The 22,750-nt window shown below is 26.3% G+C and overlaps 1 protein-coding gene across 2 annotated transcripts in view; it reads left to right on the top strand.

The window, feature by feature from the left end:
• The first annotated feature begins 567 nt into the window (after window positions 1-567).
• LOC114133052 (bestrophin-2-like) overlaps window positions 568-22,750 on the top strand; it is a 43,668-nt gene continuing 21,485 nt past the window's right edge. For both annotated transcript variants that reach the window (XR_007605001.1, XM_050203693.1), the window contains exon 1: window positions 568-1,667. Coding sequence is in view for 1 of the 2 variants with exons in the window: in XM_050203693.1 (XP_050059650.1) it covers window positions 1,489-1,667 (179 nt within the window). In the remaining variant the exon portion in view is untranslated. The remainder of the gene's footprint in view (window positions 1,668-22,750) is intronic.

Here is a 22,750-nt window from a genome sequence, read left to right as displayed (position 1 = left end):
ATAATCAGTATAATCCGCCTCAAATATGTCTCCATGGACAATATATGTATATTAAGGTCACTTGATCTTATAACTACCGAGAACCCGGTAATAATATATATTATTTAAATTATTGATAAAACACAATAACATAATAATATCATAAATCCGCGTTCTCTTGGTCTACGTCGTTTTTCTTCGCGTATCGAATCCGTCACTACAATATACGCGTAATAACGTTATAATGTCTTTAACATTGTGCAGGTGTAAGTCGCGCTCTCGCCAAGTGTCTCGTGCAAAAACGGGTAATGACCGTCGAATCGACGTGACAAATTCAGTGGACAATACAATATAATAACATCATATAACGCGTATAATATTATAATATATATGTAGTGTAACTACAGGACGTATATACGAAACGATCAAACGGACCTAAAAAAATCGAACTCGAGTCGATACGTCGTAGCAGTATTATATCACTATAATCGCTGCGCGAAATACGCCGACCTAACCTCGCGGCAATAACAATATTATATAAATATTATTTTTTTTATATATATACATACATAACTATCTCGTGCGTTACAGGCGGCACGCGTGTTATTCACGCACGGGTCGAAACAATGAGTACCCCCCTCCCCTGTTTACCGATTACAGGCGTGAATATAATACACAGGCGCGTGTTAACAATGCGAGGCACGGATTGCGTTGTTTATCTAGAAAATTTTTTTCGCGTTAGGAAGGTCCTCGGTTTTAATATTTTTTTGCCGGTCGCGCGCGTGCGCGCGGGCTTTCGCGTTCTGTCGGGAAAACGCCGAGAAGGTGGGACCGCGCGACATATTACGCGCTCAGCGGCTGCTAAAACAATGTATAAACCTAAAACGAAAAAAAAAATGTATAGGTAGTTAAATAATAGAAAAATACGCCTAGTAATGCGCGTACCTACATGCAGCTGTACCTAACCGCGTACACGGGCCGGCCGGCGGCGTCAGTCAAAAGCGCGCGCGCCTAGTAGGATCGTCGTCGTCGTCGAATAGCTGCAGGTACCTATTACCTAACACGCCGTCGCCGAACCGCGCTCGATATATTTCGCGACAACGATCGATAGGATTTTGCGCCGATCGATAGATCCACAGAAAATCGCTTTGCCCGCGTCGATCGTCAATCAAACTCCTATACTATAATATTATATAAATCGCAATCGTAGCGCATTTCGTCGACGACGGCCCAAAATGAAAACGACACGTCGACGACGGAGCCGGAGACCGTAAAACGTATTATATATAATAACGTCATTTCGTCGTCGTATACACGATATATTATGTGATACCCCGAGTTCCCTGACTTGACCGATCTTGATGTCATTGTTATCTTAATGCTGTTAATATAATATCGTCGGCAATCGATCCCCGTGCGTGCCGGCATTCCAGAGCGAGCGGATGCTGCCCGAGGCGTCGTTAATCATCTGCACCGCAGGCCAAAAGTCCTATATCGCCGCCGACCACGATGACCGTCAGCTACCAGTCCAAGGTGTCGTCGTCGAGCAGTGCGGGATTCACCAAACTGTTGTTCCTGTGGCGGGGAAGTCTGTACCAGGTACTGTACAGAGAACTGCTGTTGTTCATGGTGGCTTTCATCATCATCAGCGCCCTGTACCGGAACGCGTTCACCGTCGAGCAAAAAGAGTAAGTCCGCGTGATCCGGTTGTAACGATATATTATATTAATATGTATAGTCGGGTTGTATTCGATGCCGTTTCAAACGTTATTCGGACATCGATCGACTGCCCTTCGTTTGTTTCGTGTAGGTAGATATAGTCTCCGAATCGATTCACGCTAGGAATTAAGCATTTTAAATGGTGAACTATATTGGTTCCGGTTCAAATTTGATTCACCCCATTACCGTGCTCGAGTCGGTTCTCGAGTAAAGTAGTCCGGTACGCGAGAATTCGTTCTCGTTTTCACAGGTTTAATAGGGCTTAGCATTCAAATCAGTTATTTGGGCTTCTGGTTTGGATATATTCAGGTGTTCAAACATCGAAATATAAAATTTAAAAAACCGTTCGGATGTTCCTTACCATTATTATTTGGATTATTATTAATTAGTGTGGTAAGTAGTTCGAGAAAAACTAAAGTTTGAAAAACTATGTGGTAACTATTTTTAACTCATATAGGACATAGAATGACCTTTATAATATAAAAATTAATATTTAATTCAATTCATACGATATGATGGATACAGGTATCATAAACGATAGTATTATAATGTAACAATAGTCAACAACTATATGAGTGTTATTAAAAAATTACAATTTAGTTCATTGTTGTTGTTCGGTTCTGCAGCTGTTATTTTTTAATTCCCGTCAACCGGTATATCACAGCTCATTCGTCGTGATAATATTATGAATATCAAATTGTCTTTTAGATATTTATCTGCCGCCACGAAGAGCATTTATTTCCTACAGCCACAATTACAACATTGTCTTAAACACAAAAACACATACAAAATATTATGATCTCATGAAATTCGTAAAATAAAAATAATATTCTGGTTTCTGAACGTTTTATTCTGATTCCAAGTTAATTTAATTACAGTTTCTTGAAAAAAAAAAAATTCAGATTTTGTGTTAAGAGTTTGAATTACAATCATTCAATCAACTATTATTATAATTTATCACTTATATTATATATATAATTAATTGTTTAAATAATTTTGTTATGAAAAATAGAATGTGTAAGTTTGAGAATCACTATAGTCTTTTTGATCAACTAAATAAAATAAGATGATACAAAAACGTAGGCAACCGTAGATATAAAAACAATAAATGTAAACGTTAGATAATCAATATAGAGTACGAGTCCAACGCTCCAAATCCACATTTCGGATATATGGTACAGTGCTTACGTAATGGCAAAAATACTGCTAAAAATGTAGTAAATGTCGGTGGACACCATTACATCACTATTAAATTGTTCATTTAGATATGGTAAATTAAATTAATTTACTTAAGATAGGATAATTCTTGGCCATTTATCGTTTTAAAAACCCAATAACGCTGTACTTAAAATTTAAAAAAAAAAACAAACAATTCACTATCTCATTCCGTTACTACCCAATACCGAATTTATACTGAACTTACAGTTGTTCGGAAAATAGTACCCAATATATTAGTTGGAATTACCGCTGATTCACTTGAGGGGGTACTAGCCGATAACATATAGTATTATCTTCAATAGCGATTGTGGTAATTTCAAAAGCGTACGACATACCAACAACGTCCATCGAATAGAAACTAAAAAGGAAAATACCTACACACAGTAAGCGCTAAACGGCCTCATAACTTAGTCGATATATTAAATACAAGGACGATTTAATACAGATCAATATAGTGCTATTGGATAAGTATAAAATAATTACTATCAAATGAACACCAAATAGACTTTTTTGCAAATATTCAGTTCACAATATGAATTCCAATCAATTCCGTCACCCATAAAATAATAATGATAATTATAAATAGGTATGTTAAATAAATCGATGTTCCATGTAGTATTAAATAATATAATTTCTAAAGTTCTAACCGTCCAAAAACAATTTACCATCCACTCATAAGCTCTAAATTAAATTTTTCATAAGCATATTATTAAAATTTTATTGTAAGAAGGTTTAGAAAACACATTGTTTTCTAATACCACTGTATCCAATATACCACCTACTTTCGGTTTAAATTATGATAACGTAACAATATTATAGCTCAAACTATATCATACAAATTTCTGATTTACCAAAATTTTTTTGGTTAAATGACTTCAAGGATGTTGCGCCGTTACAGCTAATTCTTATTTTTGATTTTTCGATGGCTTTTTGCATCAGCAATTGGAGATTCTTCGAACCAGGGTTACTAAATCATATGATTTTCTATTGCTACTTATACGTTACAGCTTTCATCAATCATGTGAAAACTTCGTCAAACTTAAAAGATTTCAATGCATGCAAATTAATTTTCCCTTGTGCTAACTATATAATATAAATTATAATGCTCATTTTTAAACAAATCTCTTTCATATCTAATTTAAATTGATACAAAATATAATTTGTATTCATTTGTATTTATGAGCAAAAAAAGATTGTAAAATTTAAAAATGCCATCAAGTACATGTAGTAGATGTCAATTATACTTAGTAATTAATTAAATTACTATAAAAGTTGTATTAAGTTTTAATTCAATGATAAATAATTGTTACAAAGAAAAAAATTTTCATTCTACCTCAAAGTTTAAAATCGAAACTTATTTTTCTAATAAAAAAAGTAAAGGTTTATAACGGATTCTGATGTATTATAATAATGATAATATATTCTACAAGCAACGAAAATATTTAAGAAAACTAAAATAATATATTATTTCTATTTACAATGCATAATATATACCTTATGTTATGATTTTAGTGAATTTTATAAGTGCAAGTGCATTATTTTAGTTTTTTTGAGCTTTTATGAATTTTGTATAAGTAATTTTCCTAATTTTTATCGGACATCAATAATTTCTTAGATTTAAATGTATCAAATACAATTCAGATACATAAATTCTAATCGCTGTTCATTTTTAGTTGATAATTTTAAATTATACCTTCGCAAAAATGTGAAAAACAATTTTCACCATTGTCTTATTTGACCGCTATTAACTTGGTTAAATATCATATACTTGTGTTATATGCTAGAGGTATAAGTCGTACGACAACGTTTTTGTACACCCGTTAAATACGTTTTTATCTAAAAATGCATATGTTTTATGTGTTTAAAATAATCACATAATGTTATATTATTGTGTGCCTTAACATATATGAAATATTAATGTCAGGTAAAATAATATACATATCGGTTTACAATTGTCGCGATAATGTTTTAAACGTTGCGACAACAAATAAATCGTCCATCGAATCACAATCACTATACACAATAATTGTATTAAACTTACTTAATAAAATATGCGCGTCTTTGATCTCTTTTATTCATCTAGTGTTATAAAGATTTATACAAAAATGTATTTTATATAGGTAAATGTGCTAATAATGTTTTATGAGGTACGAGGTATACAATACTATAGAAATATTATTGATTATTCTATTCTATTTTGTAATCAATAGAAATAAAATATGCACAAGTTATATGGACTATATTATAATAGTAAACAGACGTATCTTTGATACAAATTTTTTTTGTAAAATCTAAGTTATGATATAGATAGGAAGGTCTAAAAATTATGATAATATAGATATTGCGTGCAATAGTCATGATCATCCATTGTATAATATTAAAAAAATAACTATATTATTATTATTGTGGGGCTTTTTGTTATGATTAAATTTATCGCGTTTCGATAAGGTTTCAATTTTTATTACCTGACAAACGTCGTCGTCTTTTATTTTAATACATCAGTCACATTTTAACAGCACAGTGTAACGGAAAGTCCGGTAAGTAAAATAACAAAATTTTTATTTTTATTCAAAAATAATTTTTTTACATTGAATTAAACTTAATATTTAAATGTTTACTATACCTCTATTGTCTATTGAACATTTTCAATTCATATTTTAAATTACTTCGACACATGATCACTCATTATGTATATTAATTATAAGTATTAATTTTGAATTAAATTATTTTCACTTGTTAAGGTAGATTTGTTTGATCATTTTTTAAGACATTTTTTGAAGTTTTTAGAGCAATTTTGAATTTTTTTAGGGCATTTTTCTGTGTTTTTAGGTCATTTACATTCCCGATCTCTGTTTACAACACTTAACATAAAAAATGTTAAGTTTGGAAAAATTCATTTAACATTTTTATTTAGAACATTAAAGTTAATTAACGAATTTTTACACTTAAATGTAGAAATATTATCTAAAATAAAATTTTAATTTGATAGGGGTTGGGGGTCCAGACACGAATTCCCAACCGTCTTATTTACGCCCCCGTGCATCTGTAACTATACCAACTTCATATATTTTATTATACATTTGAATTATAGGTTTAAATTTTCAACTTTCAAATTTCTCTCTAAAAAAAATATAGAATGAACTCTTTGTGTTATCTAACTTTAAGGACGAACTTTTAAAAAAGTATTACTGTTGCGTAAACTAAAATAACTGTTTGGATTATTTTATTCGACGTCGTACATCTGTTGGCCAGTAAAAATAAATTATAAACGATTCGTATGCGTCTTGGCATAAAATTCTAAATAATCGACAATAACGATAACGAGCTGCAATGACTTTTCACTACTGTCAAAATATAGACTGCCGCAACCTTTATAGAATTAGCGGTCTTTCCAAATGACAAAACAAAATGACGGTTTTCCAAACTTTTACGATTCGTCACAAAAAATCATCTGTATAACATAACAGTATAAAAAACACATTGTATATATAAAAACCCAAAACAATAACAATGCATCCAATATCGTTTATACAGTGTTTTAGGCACAATATCTACATAAATTGTTTAATACTCAATAATAATGAATAATTTAAATTTTTTACACGTACCATCTTAGAAACAATGTTCTTTTTGTTATTATAATATATAATATTAACTATTAGCCACACTCCATATTATCATACCATTTAGTTACAAACGACGTTTAACGTCCAGCTATAATAATTGAACTCGTATATGAAGTGTAAAAGGATTTTCATTAATAATTACAAAGTTTCAATAAATTATAATTCGATTTTTTTGATCAATATATATTCTGTTTTTTTCCAATATCCATATCAAGTACCTATACTCAAATCAATGATGGTAAAACGTGTCGATCGTGTGAATGAGTTCTGTAAATATTGATAATTATAGAAGTTTACATAGCTAGGCTGAGCACTAAAATTAATAGCGATATTAAAACGCATAGAAAAAAGTTAACCGTTGCTTATTTATGAACGTTTCGGTCGTAAAAAATATTTGCTTAATTTAAGTGTTTATTATAATTTTTATGCATTTATTCAATAGATAATAACTTTAAATCATACTTTAAATAATTTATTACTTATAAATTATTTGATATTGTTTTAAATATTATACTTATGCTATTAAGTTTAATGCATAGTAAAATTGCGATTCAAAACATGTACAATAAATTTAATATCTACACATAATATATCAGAGTATATAGAATACAATGGTATTTTATGATATATACACAAATATAAATATTGACACTTTTTTATTAAAATAAAATTTGAAAAAAAAACTAGGAAGTCATTCTGCAGTCAACTGTAAAATAGGTGTCGAGTGTACTTCATCAATATAAGTAGGTCACTAAAATGTTGAATTCATTGATAAACTAATGCATACATAATACGATTCTGGGAAAATACAGTCTGTTAACCTTTACCTATTTCCAAAGATATCTTATTATATATTTACATATAAATATATAAATTATATTTGTTGACATATTTATCTTTCTATAAGTAATAATTAAAATTAGGGTGTTGATGACTCTTTGATCCTATAAAAAATGCTATATTAGCTAAAAATTGTACCTACTCCATGCGACCATGCTTCTTTGATACAATATAAAATAATTGTGTCAATGAAGTTTTTTACATTTTTACGGCATTTTTATCATTTTTTGTAATTTTATTCAATGTGTGGGACATTATTCTAAAATTTTAGATTTTTAAGAAAATGTTTATAATATTCCCCAAAAACAATTGAATAATTATTATTATTATTGATTTTTTTGTTATGATTTAATTTATAACGTACCAATAAGATTTTACTGGCATGCGTCGTCGAGTTTTATTTTACAATATCAGTTTCATTTTAACTGCACAGCAGAATGGAAATTCGGTAAGAAAAATAACAAAATTCTTACCTTTTTTCAGAAATATTTTTTTTACTTTAAATTAAACTTAACATTTAAATGTTTACTAGCCATTGTCTATTGAAATTTTTCAATTCATATTATTACTCCGAAACTCATTATCACTCATTATATTATGCATTAATAATTATTATTTTTAAATTCAATTTTTTCACTTATTTAAATAAATTTTTTTGGTCATTCTTTAAGATCACTTTTTGAAGTTTTTAGAGCATTTTTGATTTTTTTTTTTTTTTGACATTTTTGTATGTGTTTTAGGTCATCACCATCCTATCTCTAGTAATAATTAATAATATAAGCCAAACTATTTTTTCAAAAACAAATCACTTATTTATAATAATTTATTATTTCATTTAATTTCAACACACCATAGAACAGTATTAACATGTTTATGTCGCAAGTTATATAAAATAGCTTAAAATCAGTCTAAATATTTTGAAAATTGCGTTATGTAGTGAAAAAGAAAATTAAATTAATAGAGTAGTATTTAAAATATCTGCAGTTAATATTATTTTGATAGTACTTAATGTAATAATAAAAAAATTGTTTAAAAATAAATCTTTATTTTATGATTGAATACCAAATGTCACAAACATATTTTTAACTCATAACACTCATAAAAGTTTAACGTGGATTTTAACTTTAAACTTTTTTTCATTCCAATACGAGTAATTTGTATTTCGACTTACTGCGAATTTTCAAGCTTTTTGGTCTAACATATAAAATTTGTACACACATGTATAGAAAAAAAAACTACAAAAAGTCAATAAGCATTTCACGTATATATTATTATAAGCTCAAAAGAGCTAACTAAGTTATTACCAAAAAGATAATCGAAAACGAAAATTTGATGTTTTTTTACTTTACAAATGTCTTATGATAATCAATTAATTTTAAAAAAGCAACCAATAATAGGATAGTTTGAAAATTATTAAGTCATTTAGATTTTAGACTCAGATTCTATCCATTAAGAAAAAAAAACATTTCTTGTTTTTTAAAAAGATGAAATTAAAATATTGGAACCTTCTTAAAAATTCGGATTGCATGGAATTATATCAATTTTACAGTTATACCGAAATTATCATATCTATAGTCTAATTTAAAATTAAATACAATTTCAACTTGTAGATTTCTATTATATTCGGATTATAATATGAATTTAAATTTTGAAATAAACTTTAAAACCATAAATCAAATATGATTTATAGGTAAATATATGATAATTCATTAGGTTAAAAAATAACTTTCCCAATGTATAGTGAAAAATAAATGTATTTTTAAATTCTTTTATGAATAACTGAGGCTACTTGAGATATATAATAAATTATGCATTGTCACATGGTCTATTTACGTTTATTTGTTCAATCGAAAATTTGTTATTTACATATGTGATTAACTCCTTGTTTTAACAGAGACTATATATTCAACTAGAAAGTATATAAGCTTACGGAAATTCTTTGGAAATAATTGTCAAAATCTTCATTAAAAATGCAAATCAAACCTCAAACACTTTTCAAATATATATAAAAAAAAATCTTATTTAGTTTATTGGTCTTTTAAATATGATATAAATCTGTATAATATATGTATATCTGTATGAAACTTGGTTAATTATTTGTATTTAAAAACAAAATCATTTCATATACCTAGTGAAAGATCTTGATTCATAAATATTGAAAATACTTAATGTTTATTTTATCAGCTATTAACAGTTCTATTAAATATTAGTAAGGTAAAATAGATATTTCAAATATTACTTATTTTACGTTAATTAATTTATATATTATATCTACTGATATCTATACTAACATTGTACATTAAAAGTAAACTTTAGTAATAATCTTAAGTACGTTCAAACGTTTTTTTTAAAAAAAAAAGTACTAATGTTTCTATGTTTTTTGATACTTTTATTCTCATTGCACTTTAACAAATTAATCGGTTACTCGAATTCTCAATAATTAATTAGAAAATATTTATGTCAACATTTTCCAGAGCTTTTGCTTTAAATTATTAGGGCATAATTAATACTGATGGTATTTTTGTTGAAATATGAAAATATAGTATTATAAGGTAATCATATATTTTTTATCAATCCTGAACCTAAATGAATCGAAATACGTTTGTAACACAAACTCATTCCATGACTTATTATTTTTTTTAAATTATCATTGAAAATATTTTATGTTTGAATTTGAACCATAATTATTATTAACAGAGTTCAATTAACTTCTTCGGTATTGATTTGAAGGTAATTATAGAATCTGTAGAATTAGGAATTTAAATTGGTATAAAAACTACTTCTGAAGTAAAATACACAAAAAAAATAAAATTGGAATTAGAATTTTCTAATCGTTTTATAATAAACATCATCTAAATATAATCTCTAATATACGATATTATTGTTACAGAACATTTGAACATTTTTTGTTTTATTTTTAATCAATTTTAGATACCTATTTTATTTTTTGATTTTTACCAACTTTCATTTGATCTATGGTCATTCCTGGGTTTGTTGCTTTTTTTAATTTAAATTACTATTAAATCTCCTAATTAATGTGTAATTTATTGTAGGTACAAGTTTTCTTAGTTCCTTTAGTTTTCATTGATTGGCTTATGCAAATTTATTATTGTGACATAATGGAGTCTAATTTGTATACGATTAACTCTTAAGTATTTTTCGTTTTCACGGTACTTTTAGTTTTTGAATAATTAATAACTTATATTGTGCAGTATGGTTTACTTAACAATTACCTAACAATTTTAATACCCAAGTTCAAAAACACTTGTAAAATACATATCTGCGATAAATACAATATACATGTATAATATATTAATTTTTATTCGAAAAATTGTAAGTTGATTATACTTTAAGTGAGTACATTTTACAAACACGGTACACTTTTTTTTTATAAGATATATTTTATTGGCTTTACTTTATTAACTCATTTCAATAAATATATAAATAATTATTACTTATTATTATATCTGTAGCTCAACAAATGATTTAAATAAAAACATCTCATACTGACGACGTCAAATCACTTTATTATTATATTATTATTATTATTATAACTGGATGTCGTCTAAGATATGCCTATCCCGCAAAATACGCGTAACCTACACAGAATACTCGTATATCATATACTCCCACCGAGTCTATGCAAATTTTTTGAAAATCCAGTTTTAACGGTAACGATGTTTTTTTTCTTTGTGTGGTCTTATAAACGTAAATTTTTTCTGGTTTTCATAAAATCTTTTATTGTTTACACCTGGCAAACAATATTTCAGAACGTATAATCTGATTTGAAAGTTGACATTTCGATAGTATTACTATTTAAATTTCCTGTTGAATGCCGATTATATATTTTGAAACGCGAATAGGCGATTTAATGCGTTATTTTATGTCCTCGCATGGTTAGAATTCGCATCGTCAAATCAATCGTACTTTATACAAACACGCGTACAGCTACACTCAAACGCGTATCAAGTCGGTGTAGACGTACTGAATAATTATCGAATTTTACACTATCACGACTCGAATTATGCACATTAATATGTTATTATCTATATTATTATGCACATAATATTATTTTGGTTTAAACCGTCTTCGGAAACTATACGAATCATAGGAACCGTAACGTCACTATCGTATATAATAGTATCCTACACACGTGCCTGAAGTTTCAAAATATTCTAAAATCAATGCCTATGCCACCTATCTACTATATATAGTACTAACTGTTGTATAGGTGAACTCATATCCTCGCACATAAGTCGTATACTACTCCGAACGGGTCGTTAGAATTCGACACAGCGGTCATAAAACAGCACACCTACGCGTAATATGTTATAGTTTTATGCCAGCTAGTCTTGATCACGATCGAAAGAAAACGAGTTTGGACTTCCGCCGTACAGTATTATTATAAATTATATTACTACGACATGTGTTATGGTTTTTTTTTTTTTTTTTTATTTAATTCCTATTCGCTCATTTCGTCCGTATAACAATATAAAATACACAGATGTTTATATTAATATATATTATTATACCAGATACGCCGAACGTATTTAATTCGACTATATATTTCAATGATAATAAATAATAATATATAATATTATAATCTAACGGTTTTTAAAATGATTATTTTTATTTATTAGAACTTATGTTATATCTATACTCACACGCCTAGCATTAACTAATACGAAATAAGAAATATATACTCTTATAGACGAAGCCGTTGATATATTATTCCATTAATGGGTACGATATTTCCTGTCGTCGAAATATTCTTTTATAGGTTTTATGTAGCAACGATCAATTGAAGAATAAATTGAAGTATAATATAAAATACAAGTCGTATTTTTAAAAATACTACAAATGGGTATTTTTAGTTTTTAATTTAAACATAACAAACACTTTATCAAACGAATTCGGTGGTAGGTGCATAAATTAAAAATACACTAACTGAAAACTAGTTTTATTGAAAATGTTAAGTTTATACATTTAGGTGAACAACCAGAAAACAAAATTATAAGCACTAATCATAGCACAGTATGGTAATCAATAATGACTCATGAGTCATGACTAATCACCGGTTTTTGATGTTTTTCCAAATGTTTGTATAAACTTGTAATTCGAAATTAGCTTCATAAGATCGTATCATAAACATATCATATACTTATTAAATATGTATCAATGTTATTTAAGTACAACATGTTAAAAATAAAATAATCTTTTGTTGACAAATATAAATATACATAAGTATTATAATAACTAATATTAATATGATTTAAGTAATATTAAACTAAAAAACAATTAAATTATCTGCATACATGTTCATCATTTAAAACAACCGTTAAATATATACTTTTTTTAATACTCTTGCCAAATTCTTTAAATAACTGAAGAATTATTATAAGTTTAATATAATATAAAATACCTAGAAATAACTTCATCACATTTTTCTCAGATTTCCAACTCAAATAACTCACATATGTCCATAAGTCATCTCCAAACAATAATAATAACAAAACAAACAATATAAACTTGAAACATAAAATAAAAATAGATTCTTTTGCCCATCTCAAAAAGTTGCTCTCTTCTACAACAAAAAACGGTAGTCTGCTTTCAAACAGTCTCAGGGTTTTATGTCTAGAAAAGCCCCGTCTAAATTTGAGTATGCCTCTAAACTAGCATGTGTTTCACAGATTTTTTCCATAATTGATGTTAGTTTTGATTTGCTAAAATCATCTACACAATCTCTCTTACGCGCGAGCCAAAGCAACTAGATCATCTAAATTCCTACACTGTTTAGGTACATTGTTATTAAAATAACATTTTTTTTCTCATTAATTTATCAGCAATACTATTTATAAACTTTAAATTGTAAAATTTTGTTTAGATCAATGTTGTCCGTACACAATATAGACATTAAATTAAATCAGGTAGGCATTAATTAACGATTTTTCAATTATTAAAAACAAAAATTTTTTTGTTAAAATTTATCTTAAGTTTTCAAACAGCCGACTACATTTTTGTACGTTGTTTTTTAATTACTCTATTCCCTTAGGTAGGCACTAATATTAGTATTACTACAAGTATTATGTTATTTATATTTGTTTTTCTCGTGTGAATTTTAATCAATCACGATATGAGTAATTTATCCAAGTTGCCAACTTCGGTAGCTGTCTTAACTCCTCCAACTGGTTATAATAATATGCACGTGAATTTTCGAAGCTGTTTCAAAAGTTTATATCGTTATGAAGAAACATCAACTTTGAAATATGGAACACAACTTTTTTAACATGGAAAATCTTAACTATTGATTGATGACCAAATAAACATGCTAACCATAGTCCATAATAATATTTATTATAGTTTACTACAGCTATATAAGAGTTTCTAATGTCTGTTTTGTAAACATCGATTCGTCTTTATATGAAAATTATTCCTTAATACGATTATATTCAATATCCTTGACTAAGTAATAAATATTAATATAGTAGGGATTTTTTGTTTTTATATAATATCGCATACATAGTTAGTAAAGTTTCGAGTTCTAGCAACATTTTGTAAAAGTAGAACAAACTATGATTTTAGGTAATTTAAAGCTTCAATGATTGCGTGTCTCAAATTGATGTATACCTACTACCTATATTATATCTTAAAATGTTAAATCCACGGTAAGAAATAGTACAAGATATTCTATTTATATAGTATCGTTTATCAGCAAAATATTACCAAATTTTTAGGCAGTTATAATACTATTATACATGGTCAGTTAATTTCGAACATCGACGAAAGTTGAGTAGTATTAACATAAACTGCAATCTCGTTAAATCTTATAACGTACATTCAGTTAGCTTTGTAGTTTAAGTGGTTTGTTTGGTAAAAGAAAAAACTTAACTACGCTAATAAAACTGTATAATAATATGATAGCAATTTTCTGATAGCTTTTGTGAATGAAGATTTTTCTAAAATACTATCTAATTTAAAAATAACAACAAGAGTTAAAAGTGTTCAAACTATATAAAGTTGTCTCAATAAAATACCCCTTACCAACATAGAATGTTCTATAAACAAGTGATTTCGACGAATTTCTATTACATTTAATTTATGGACAATCTAGTGTTTGCAAATTAAATATTTATTTTACTTATAATTTTACATTTTCAATCGATTATAAACTATATCAACGTAGCGATTTTTTTTCCAAGAATCTCTCAATTATACGTAACACAAACCGCTGCTAAAATAGTATGACCTCATACTTGATATCTCTTAAGTTTAAAAAAAAATACGTAGTAATTTATTCACCCAAAAATGTGTTTTATTGTTTAGGTACTTAAAAAGAAAGTAAATTTAAGACGACATTTGAATAACTGCTGGTTTTTATCTCTGCGATTAACGAAAACATAAAAAGTACAGAGTAGATATCTATAGCCTATACAAAGCGAATATTAGCGTGATAAACCATAAAAGTGTGGTATATTTGAAAAATGGACATTTTTATTTTTCGAAGATCACTAAATCCATAAAAAAATGTTTATACAAATTTAAATAACATTTAAGTAAATACAATTTAAATATATAATGTAACTAATGTTGCAAAATTGTAATTTAAATTAGTAAAAAAAAATCGTGTACACATGAAAAATACTAAAATTATTTGATATTTATCACTATTAAATTCAATATATTATTATTTTGTTTAAAATAATCATTTTTTTTAGATTTCATTTAAATTTATCAATGTATTATAAAAATTTTAATTTAAAAAAAAATGTATACCACACCACGATAAAATTAACAACAAAAATTATTAAATATAATATTTAAAAAAGTTTAAAGCTCAGTTGTTTAAAATAATGTACCCATAGCTATTAACTGGTTTCTAATAATATTTCTATACAAGACATCATTATTGTGATTAATGTGTTTGGTGGCCCACTTTAAAAAAAAAATAAATTCTTAATTCTTAAACCGTGACAGATTTTCAATATTCATACACTAAATTAAAAATGTCACTAATCATGTACCTATTCTAATATTTTAATGTAACTTTAAAAAAGATAAAGAATATCAGCTTCGTTATGTTTGCTTATTCGTTGGAAAAACGTATTAAAACAATTCAAAAGAACTGATTAAGACAAATAGGTAAACTATATATTTTGCGACCTTAGAAATATATTTATCACAAATTTATGTCACATAATTTTTAGATTTTATTTTTCATTTATAACCAATTTATTAGAGGATAATATAATTTTAACAGTGTCTCAGAGGTATTTTAATTTTAATTTTACAAAATATATCACGAAGGTCTGATACATTTGTAAATGTTATTTCAATGTAAATTTCCTTATTTTCGTCTTATATCCTGTATATATTAAACACCTACACGACAGTTTGTACGCATCATTTAATTCTAAAATACACAACTAAAATAAAAATAAATTTAAAATTCTCAACTACACGTATATTAAGTAGATAATGTGATTGCATTAATGCTATTATTTTCATTCCCTTGAATTCTATCATAATACCAAGATATATCAAGTGGAAAAACGATATTGTCTGCTCAGCTTTTAGATGTAACTTACTTTTCATACATATATTTTTTTTTTTGCACACTTAATTATTTATTGTACATCTGTGGAATTAACCTAACAAGCGTTATTCTACGTTAGTGTTTCTTAAGTCTTAACCTTTTTTGAATAACTGATCACTTAATATTTTATAAGATTTTTCGTAAAACACAAGCGTAAATAAAATAGTATTTTTAAAAATAAAGTTATCAATCCTATAATTTATTTCTGTTATTGTCATATTGTGGTGGTGATATTGTGCGATCATAGTAGGAAGGTTAACGTTTTCGTACGTTAAAATAATTCTTACACTTCTTATGCTATTAATGAAATTGATAATAGTCAAAATTACAATGAAATAATAATTTCGTTTACTTTATAGATATTTTTCCACTGGTATTTAAATGTCGATGGGAAATTTATTCGAAGTTCACGCAACACCAGTTAAGAATCACTGTATAATCATAACAAGTGATTAAATAATTCAAATATTTTGATACAAAAATTGGTAAAAATAATTTTAATTTATAGATACTATTTGTAAAATATATTATAATGGTTCAAAATATAAAATATACAAAAATCAGTCATACTGATTTGAAATTCAATATCTATTAAATTATTATAGAAAATTAGAAACACATGAATAAAATTATAAAAATCGGAACTAGTTTTTTACTATAATAGTTACTTAAACTTACAAATGATTATTTTCGTTTAATTATCAATCTATTATCATAACATACAAATCGTATATCACTTCAGACCTGTGAAGTCGTACTCTATTATATATCATGTTTTCTTAATCAGTATCATTATATTATTATATATATATATATTAACAATAATGGGCACCGAACGACATAAAATACTTGTTAGAACAACGCATAGCAATAACTAAATTTAAAATGCATTGTATACGTATTACTTACCTATAGTTGTTACGTGAATATTATATTATTATTTTAATGATATGAGTATTGAGTAATACACTAATACTGAATAATTTCATTTTTCACTAAGATTTCTGACAGTTATGAATTATACTTTTACAGTATGTTCAGGGTTATTAAAATTGACTCGGACTTGCCAGTATTATTATTTTTAAGTAACATTCTATAACTACCTGAATTAATGATTAACTTCATAATAAAATAGGTACTATTAGTTAAAAATACGATTAAAACACGGGACGTTATTTAGTATAAAATTACAAGTACACGGGCAACTACATAATACTACCTATAACATAGACTTTAGTTAAAGAATTATACTATATGATTACAAATATTGGATTTGAAAATATTTTTAATCTGTAATATTTGTTTGATATACGTTTGCAATTTTTGAAATTTAAAATACAATTTTGTTTGACAGACTGTTAGTGACAGTGTGACACAATAAATGTTAATGTACCTACACAGCTACAGTACTTTAGAAGAATAAATTGATTTTCATCATCGCTTTCTTTCAATATTACACATGAGTAAATAGGTACTGTCTGTTCCATCTACTTGCATTGAACCGCATTAACCTTAAGTGGATTTCAAAAAAAAAATATTTCGTTGCACCAAAAAGCTTTCAGCATTACTCTTCAAAACTCAATGGATAAATCACGTATTATTCTGCACAGAAATAACAAAATTTAATTTATAGCTTAGTTTAGATTTCATTGACCAGGCCAAAAGAAAATTTCAGAATGTGTAAATATATCATATTTATGTTAGGAATTCGATTTCTTTGAAATAATGCATTGGTAAAGGCATAATATTTAAGAGAGCGAAAGGAGAATTCATTTAACTTCTATAACTTAATTCTTTATTTTGATGATACATTAGTTTATTTACAAATTTTATGTAATTTAAGTAAACAAATAACTGCATGTATATTTTCTGTCTCTACGCATATACTCTTAAATGATATAAGTTATATCATTTTTGTTTACATAATTTATATTTTCTCTTAAATATCAAAATAAATATGAAAAATTATAGTAAATACTGAATAATACAATTATTGCAGATATTACTATTGTGCCATTATTTTAATTTACTATAAAAGTATATATATATATATATATAGATACAAAAATTATAAACAATATAATTTTATTTTATTTAGTTATTTATGAGGTGGTAGCATACTATAAATATCGAAGGTATAGTGTTATTATTTAGTATCTTATGTTCCATTGATACTAAATTAATCACATTAAATCAAAAAAAAAAGTTTATATTACAATTTGTATAACATATATGTATAAATATTATAATAAAATAATTAATAAAATTTATTTAATTAATTTTAATTACAATATAGATCAAAATTTAAGTTTCCACGAATATTTATTTTTAACTACAACAAAATAATTAATAATATAATTTTTCGTTTAAATCAGTAATTTTGTCTAAATTTAAATTTAAAATATCTAAAAAAAAAATCAGTTTATTACTTATTTCACATTTTTTAGAGTTATGATTTCAATATTATCTACTTATAAAAAATCTTGTATTTGATTTTAAAAACTTAGTTACAAAAAGAAAGTTTTTATAAATTTTTAACTTCAAATACATATTAATAATAATGTGCTCATGTATTTTTAGTTTTTTAAACACATATAAATATAACTTTTGTGGGATCTTGTATTCAATTTTTAGGAATTTTTACAAATCAAAAAAATTTTATCGGCATTTAAAGAAAAAACAACTAAAATACTTAAAATATCTTATAACTATAAATAGCTTAACAATAATCGGGATATTTCGAAAATTTTATCGTTAATAGAAAATGATAAAATAAACATTTGGTGAAAAATTAAAATTCATTTGATTTTGAGTTACTTAAAAAATAAAAACGAAATCGATTTTGTCCTTTTTTTCAGGTAATTTTTTGTTTGTTTTCCCAATTATTAAAATAAATACTGAGCATTTTTATATTTGACCTCTCCAAAATACATGGTTGAATCGCTCCGCACAGAATCTAAAATTACTAATGAGATATTTTATAAATATAAAATAAATGTACATTATTTCGACGAAGAAAAATATTTTTATAAGGCGAGTTGAGATCATTTAAAATTAAATAATTAAATGGTGTCATCGCCACAATGAGTAAAAATAAATTATGCCCTTGAATAACGCACTATTTAATATGTTATAATATAATGTATATTAAGTTATATTTGATATCAAAAGTATATACTTTTGACTTATTTATTTACTCAAATAATCATCTCCTCTTAGGATGAAGAGACTTGAGTAATAACTATAAAAATATACTCTAAAAAAAATATATATGTATATATAGTATATATTGTATTCAATGCGTAAATACGTAAATATTTTAACAAAATATCCCCCTCCCCATAAACATAGGTCAAATACGCCCTTGACAAGTAGACAAGTTTATAGTTGTAAGTAATCGATTAAAATGACCTCGAATAGAATGTCAAAAGGTCCTGGACAAATACCTAGTGCAAAATATCCCAGACAGTACATTATGAACAATGACAGTAACGATGAAAATAAAAAAAAAAGAGTCCATTGCAAATGGTATATGACTGGACGTGTGTAAGATTACAATGATAGACAAAAGCGCATTATAGTTCACCAATCACAAAATCAAGTGGCCACTGACCACTGTTGTAACAATATATTGTTAAATAAATTGTATGTTTCCTCCATAGAATTAAAATATAATTAATGCATGACTTGTTCTAGGTAAGTATACGTATACTATAAGGAATTGACAACGTCCAACAAGTTATAAAACTAATGACAAAATTAACCATCACAATATGCCATGAGGTGGTCGAGACCAGGGATAATGTAAATTTATTTAAAGTTTAATAGTCGTAACCACTTGTGTGTGTGTGTGTGTGTGTCAACTGAAACGTTTTTCAACAATTGTCTTATTTTTAGGCTCTTAACAAGGTGTCTTATAGCCATCTTTGTCTTAGTATAATATAATATTATTTAACCTAAATAGTGGGCCTTCAAGTATCTAGTATTTATTTACGTACTTTAATCTATGTTCCATTCACATTCCAAAACTTTATAACTTAGTCAACTATTTGAATACTTAATAGTTAATAGACATAGTTATTAATTCAACTTGTAAACAGTTAACGTAGAGAACATTTTAAACAAATATTTTTTTAAATACACAAAAACAGTTAATGTATATGGTTATGTATAAAAGATAGATGGATGTTACATAATAATTAGAGTTAGGATATTGATGACTTGCATTTTTTTCCTTTGGTCCTATGTACAATAATATCTTAGCTAAAAATGTATTCATTTTTTTATATTTTAGGTCATTTTTGTAATTTAATTCAATGTGGGGAGCATTATTCTCAAGTTTTAGATTTTTAAGAAAATTTTATAATATTCAAAAAAATAAAATTGGATAATATTATTATTATGAGTTTTTTGTTACGATTAAATTTATCACGTACCGATAAGGTTTCAATTTTTATTACCTGACAGACGTCGTCGCCTTTTATTTAAATACATCATTCACATTTTAACTGCACAGTGTAACGGAAGTTCCGGTAAGCAAAATCACAAAATTTTTATTTTTATTCAAAAATAATGTTTTTACTTTAAATTAAACTTAATATTTAAATGTTTACTAGCTCTATTGTGTATTGAAATTTTTCAATTCATATTTTAAATTACCCCGATACACATTATCACTTATTATATTATGTATTAATAATAATTATTTTTAAATTAAATTATTTTTATTTATTTAAGTAGATTTATTTAGTCATTTTTTTAAGACATTTTTGTATGTTTTTTAGGTCATCAAAATCCTATCTCTAAAAGTCTAAATTAATCATTAATAAGTACCTAGATACTATTATAATACTACTGTCTATAGTATTATAGGTACCTACAAGTAAATCCTGTGGCTTAAATTAGTTTTTTTTCCATTAACTTTATTTTATTATTAATCTAATATATATCAAAAAGAGGTCTATTATATCAATGAATGAGAAGGTGCAAAATTCTAACTTATCTAAATTATTATCGTTATTGTAAATTCTTTGTTCACTACATAGCTGAGTTTTCTATACATCAACTTTCTTTTATATCCTTTTAAAAGCCATCCTTATATTAGGTGTTGAACTACTGATTTGATTTGATTTTGCACTTTTTGTGTTTTAATGTGATGAGTTTGAATATACTTGAAAAATATTGTAGAAAATAAGCCATTGCTACACACTTAACTGTTTGGACTTATCTAAACTAGGAGAAACTAGTCTATTTATCTTCTTGAGATACAATTTTACAATTATTTTGCAACGTTTGTAATTCTTGGCGAACCATGATTCAGACGGTCAGTTACTGACCAGACCACATTTACTTTATTCTTGTTGATAGTCAAATAAAACCAGTTTTGTATGTGAGATATCGGACCACGTTCTAGATCCAATTAGATAGAAATTCTAACAAATAACCTTTCGAACAGATAACTTTTCAAACAGGACTTTTCGAAAATATTATAGGTACACGATTTCTCGAAGACATAGACTTTCAAACGCAAATTTTCAATCACATGACTTTCAAATACATGACCGTCGAACGGGTGACCATACCTATCCTAAAGCATGTTCAACTTAACTTTAAATTTCAAGTTACAACGATGTCGACGAACTGCGTGTTTGGAGAATAAAGTTAAATTTGCGAATTAAATTTCACAGTGAATTGTTAATAGGTTTTTATAACTTATAATAATATTAAACGTATATAATATGTTATAAATTATAATAATTTGTATAATAAATATTATTATAGATATTCAGATCAGAAATGTCGATCATCTTTTAAGCATATACCTACTATTACTAAGTATTCCCGTGCACTAGTTACCCTTACAAAATGCATTCGAGTTAAATTTGATTTTCTGATTTTGTGGAAGTATAGATTATATCTCCGGCATATTAACTTTACATAGCTGCCTAGCCTGGCGTTGCTTTTTTACCATTTAACTGTAACATTTTTTTTTAAATTCTTCTTCTTTTTTTTTCTAGTTGGTTGAAAGATCCAAGTTTAGTTTTCTTTTCATTATAGACTAAAAATTAATAATACCATTTTTCATTAACTCATATGACAAAGATTTTCATTTTCATGTTTATATATACGTCTGCTGTGTGTGTCATAACTATTGGTAACATCGATCATTTTATAGTATGGAAACGACATAAGTTTGAGAATATTATCTAAATAATAATAATAGTAATAACCTTAATCATAATAATATGTTTAATTTAAATGATCACTTTTTTATAAGAGTTTATTAAATTTATCACATTATTATAACATACCAATATGCGTCAAAATTCAAAATATGCATGATGTGAAAAACGTATAAATAATAACTTATAAATCTTCTATATCTTTTTAAGTGTATATTTCGACAAATTACAATAAAGAATTGTCATTAACGTTTGAATTTTTCCTTGTTTCTTACGAAATGAAAATAAATTATTTTTTCAGTGATCATAAATTCATAAACAAAAAATGTCTAAAAGTTCATGTATTTCTATAGTATATTATGATAAATGAATGCATGTTCTGGGACATCCTCTCGATTAAGTTAGAAAGGATAAAGGTTAGGTTTACGGTTGGGTCATGTAGTAAAAGGTTAGGGAGGATCGAAAGGATCACTACAAAATAATAAATATATAACAATACATTTCAACACAATATATATATATATATAATATACATTGTAAATTACATATATAATATATAAATACAACATAGTAATATGTTCTATGCATAACGA

This window comes from Aphis gossypii, chromosome 3 (genome assembly GCF_020184175.1).
Source record: "Aphis gossypii isolate Hap1 chromosome 3, ASM2018417v2, whole genome shotgun sequence".
Classification (NCBI taxonomy): Eukaryota; Metazoa; Arthropoda; class Insecta; order Hemiptera; family Aphididae; genus Aphis; species Aphis gossypii.
Note: the sequence above shows the minus strand (reverse complement) of the source record. Positions and strands in the feature narration are given on the sequence as shown.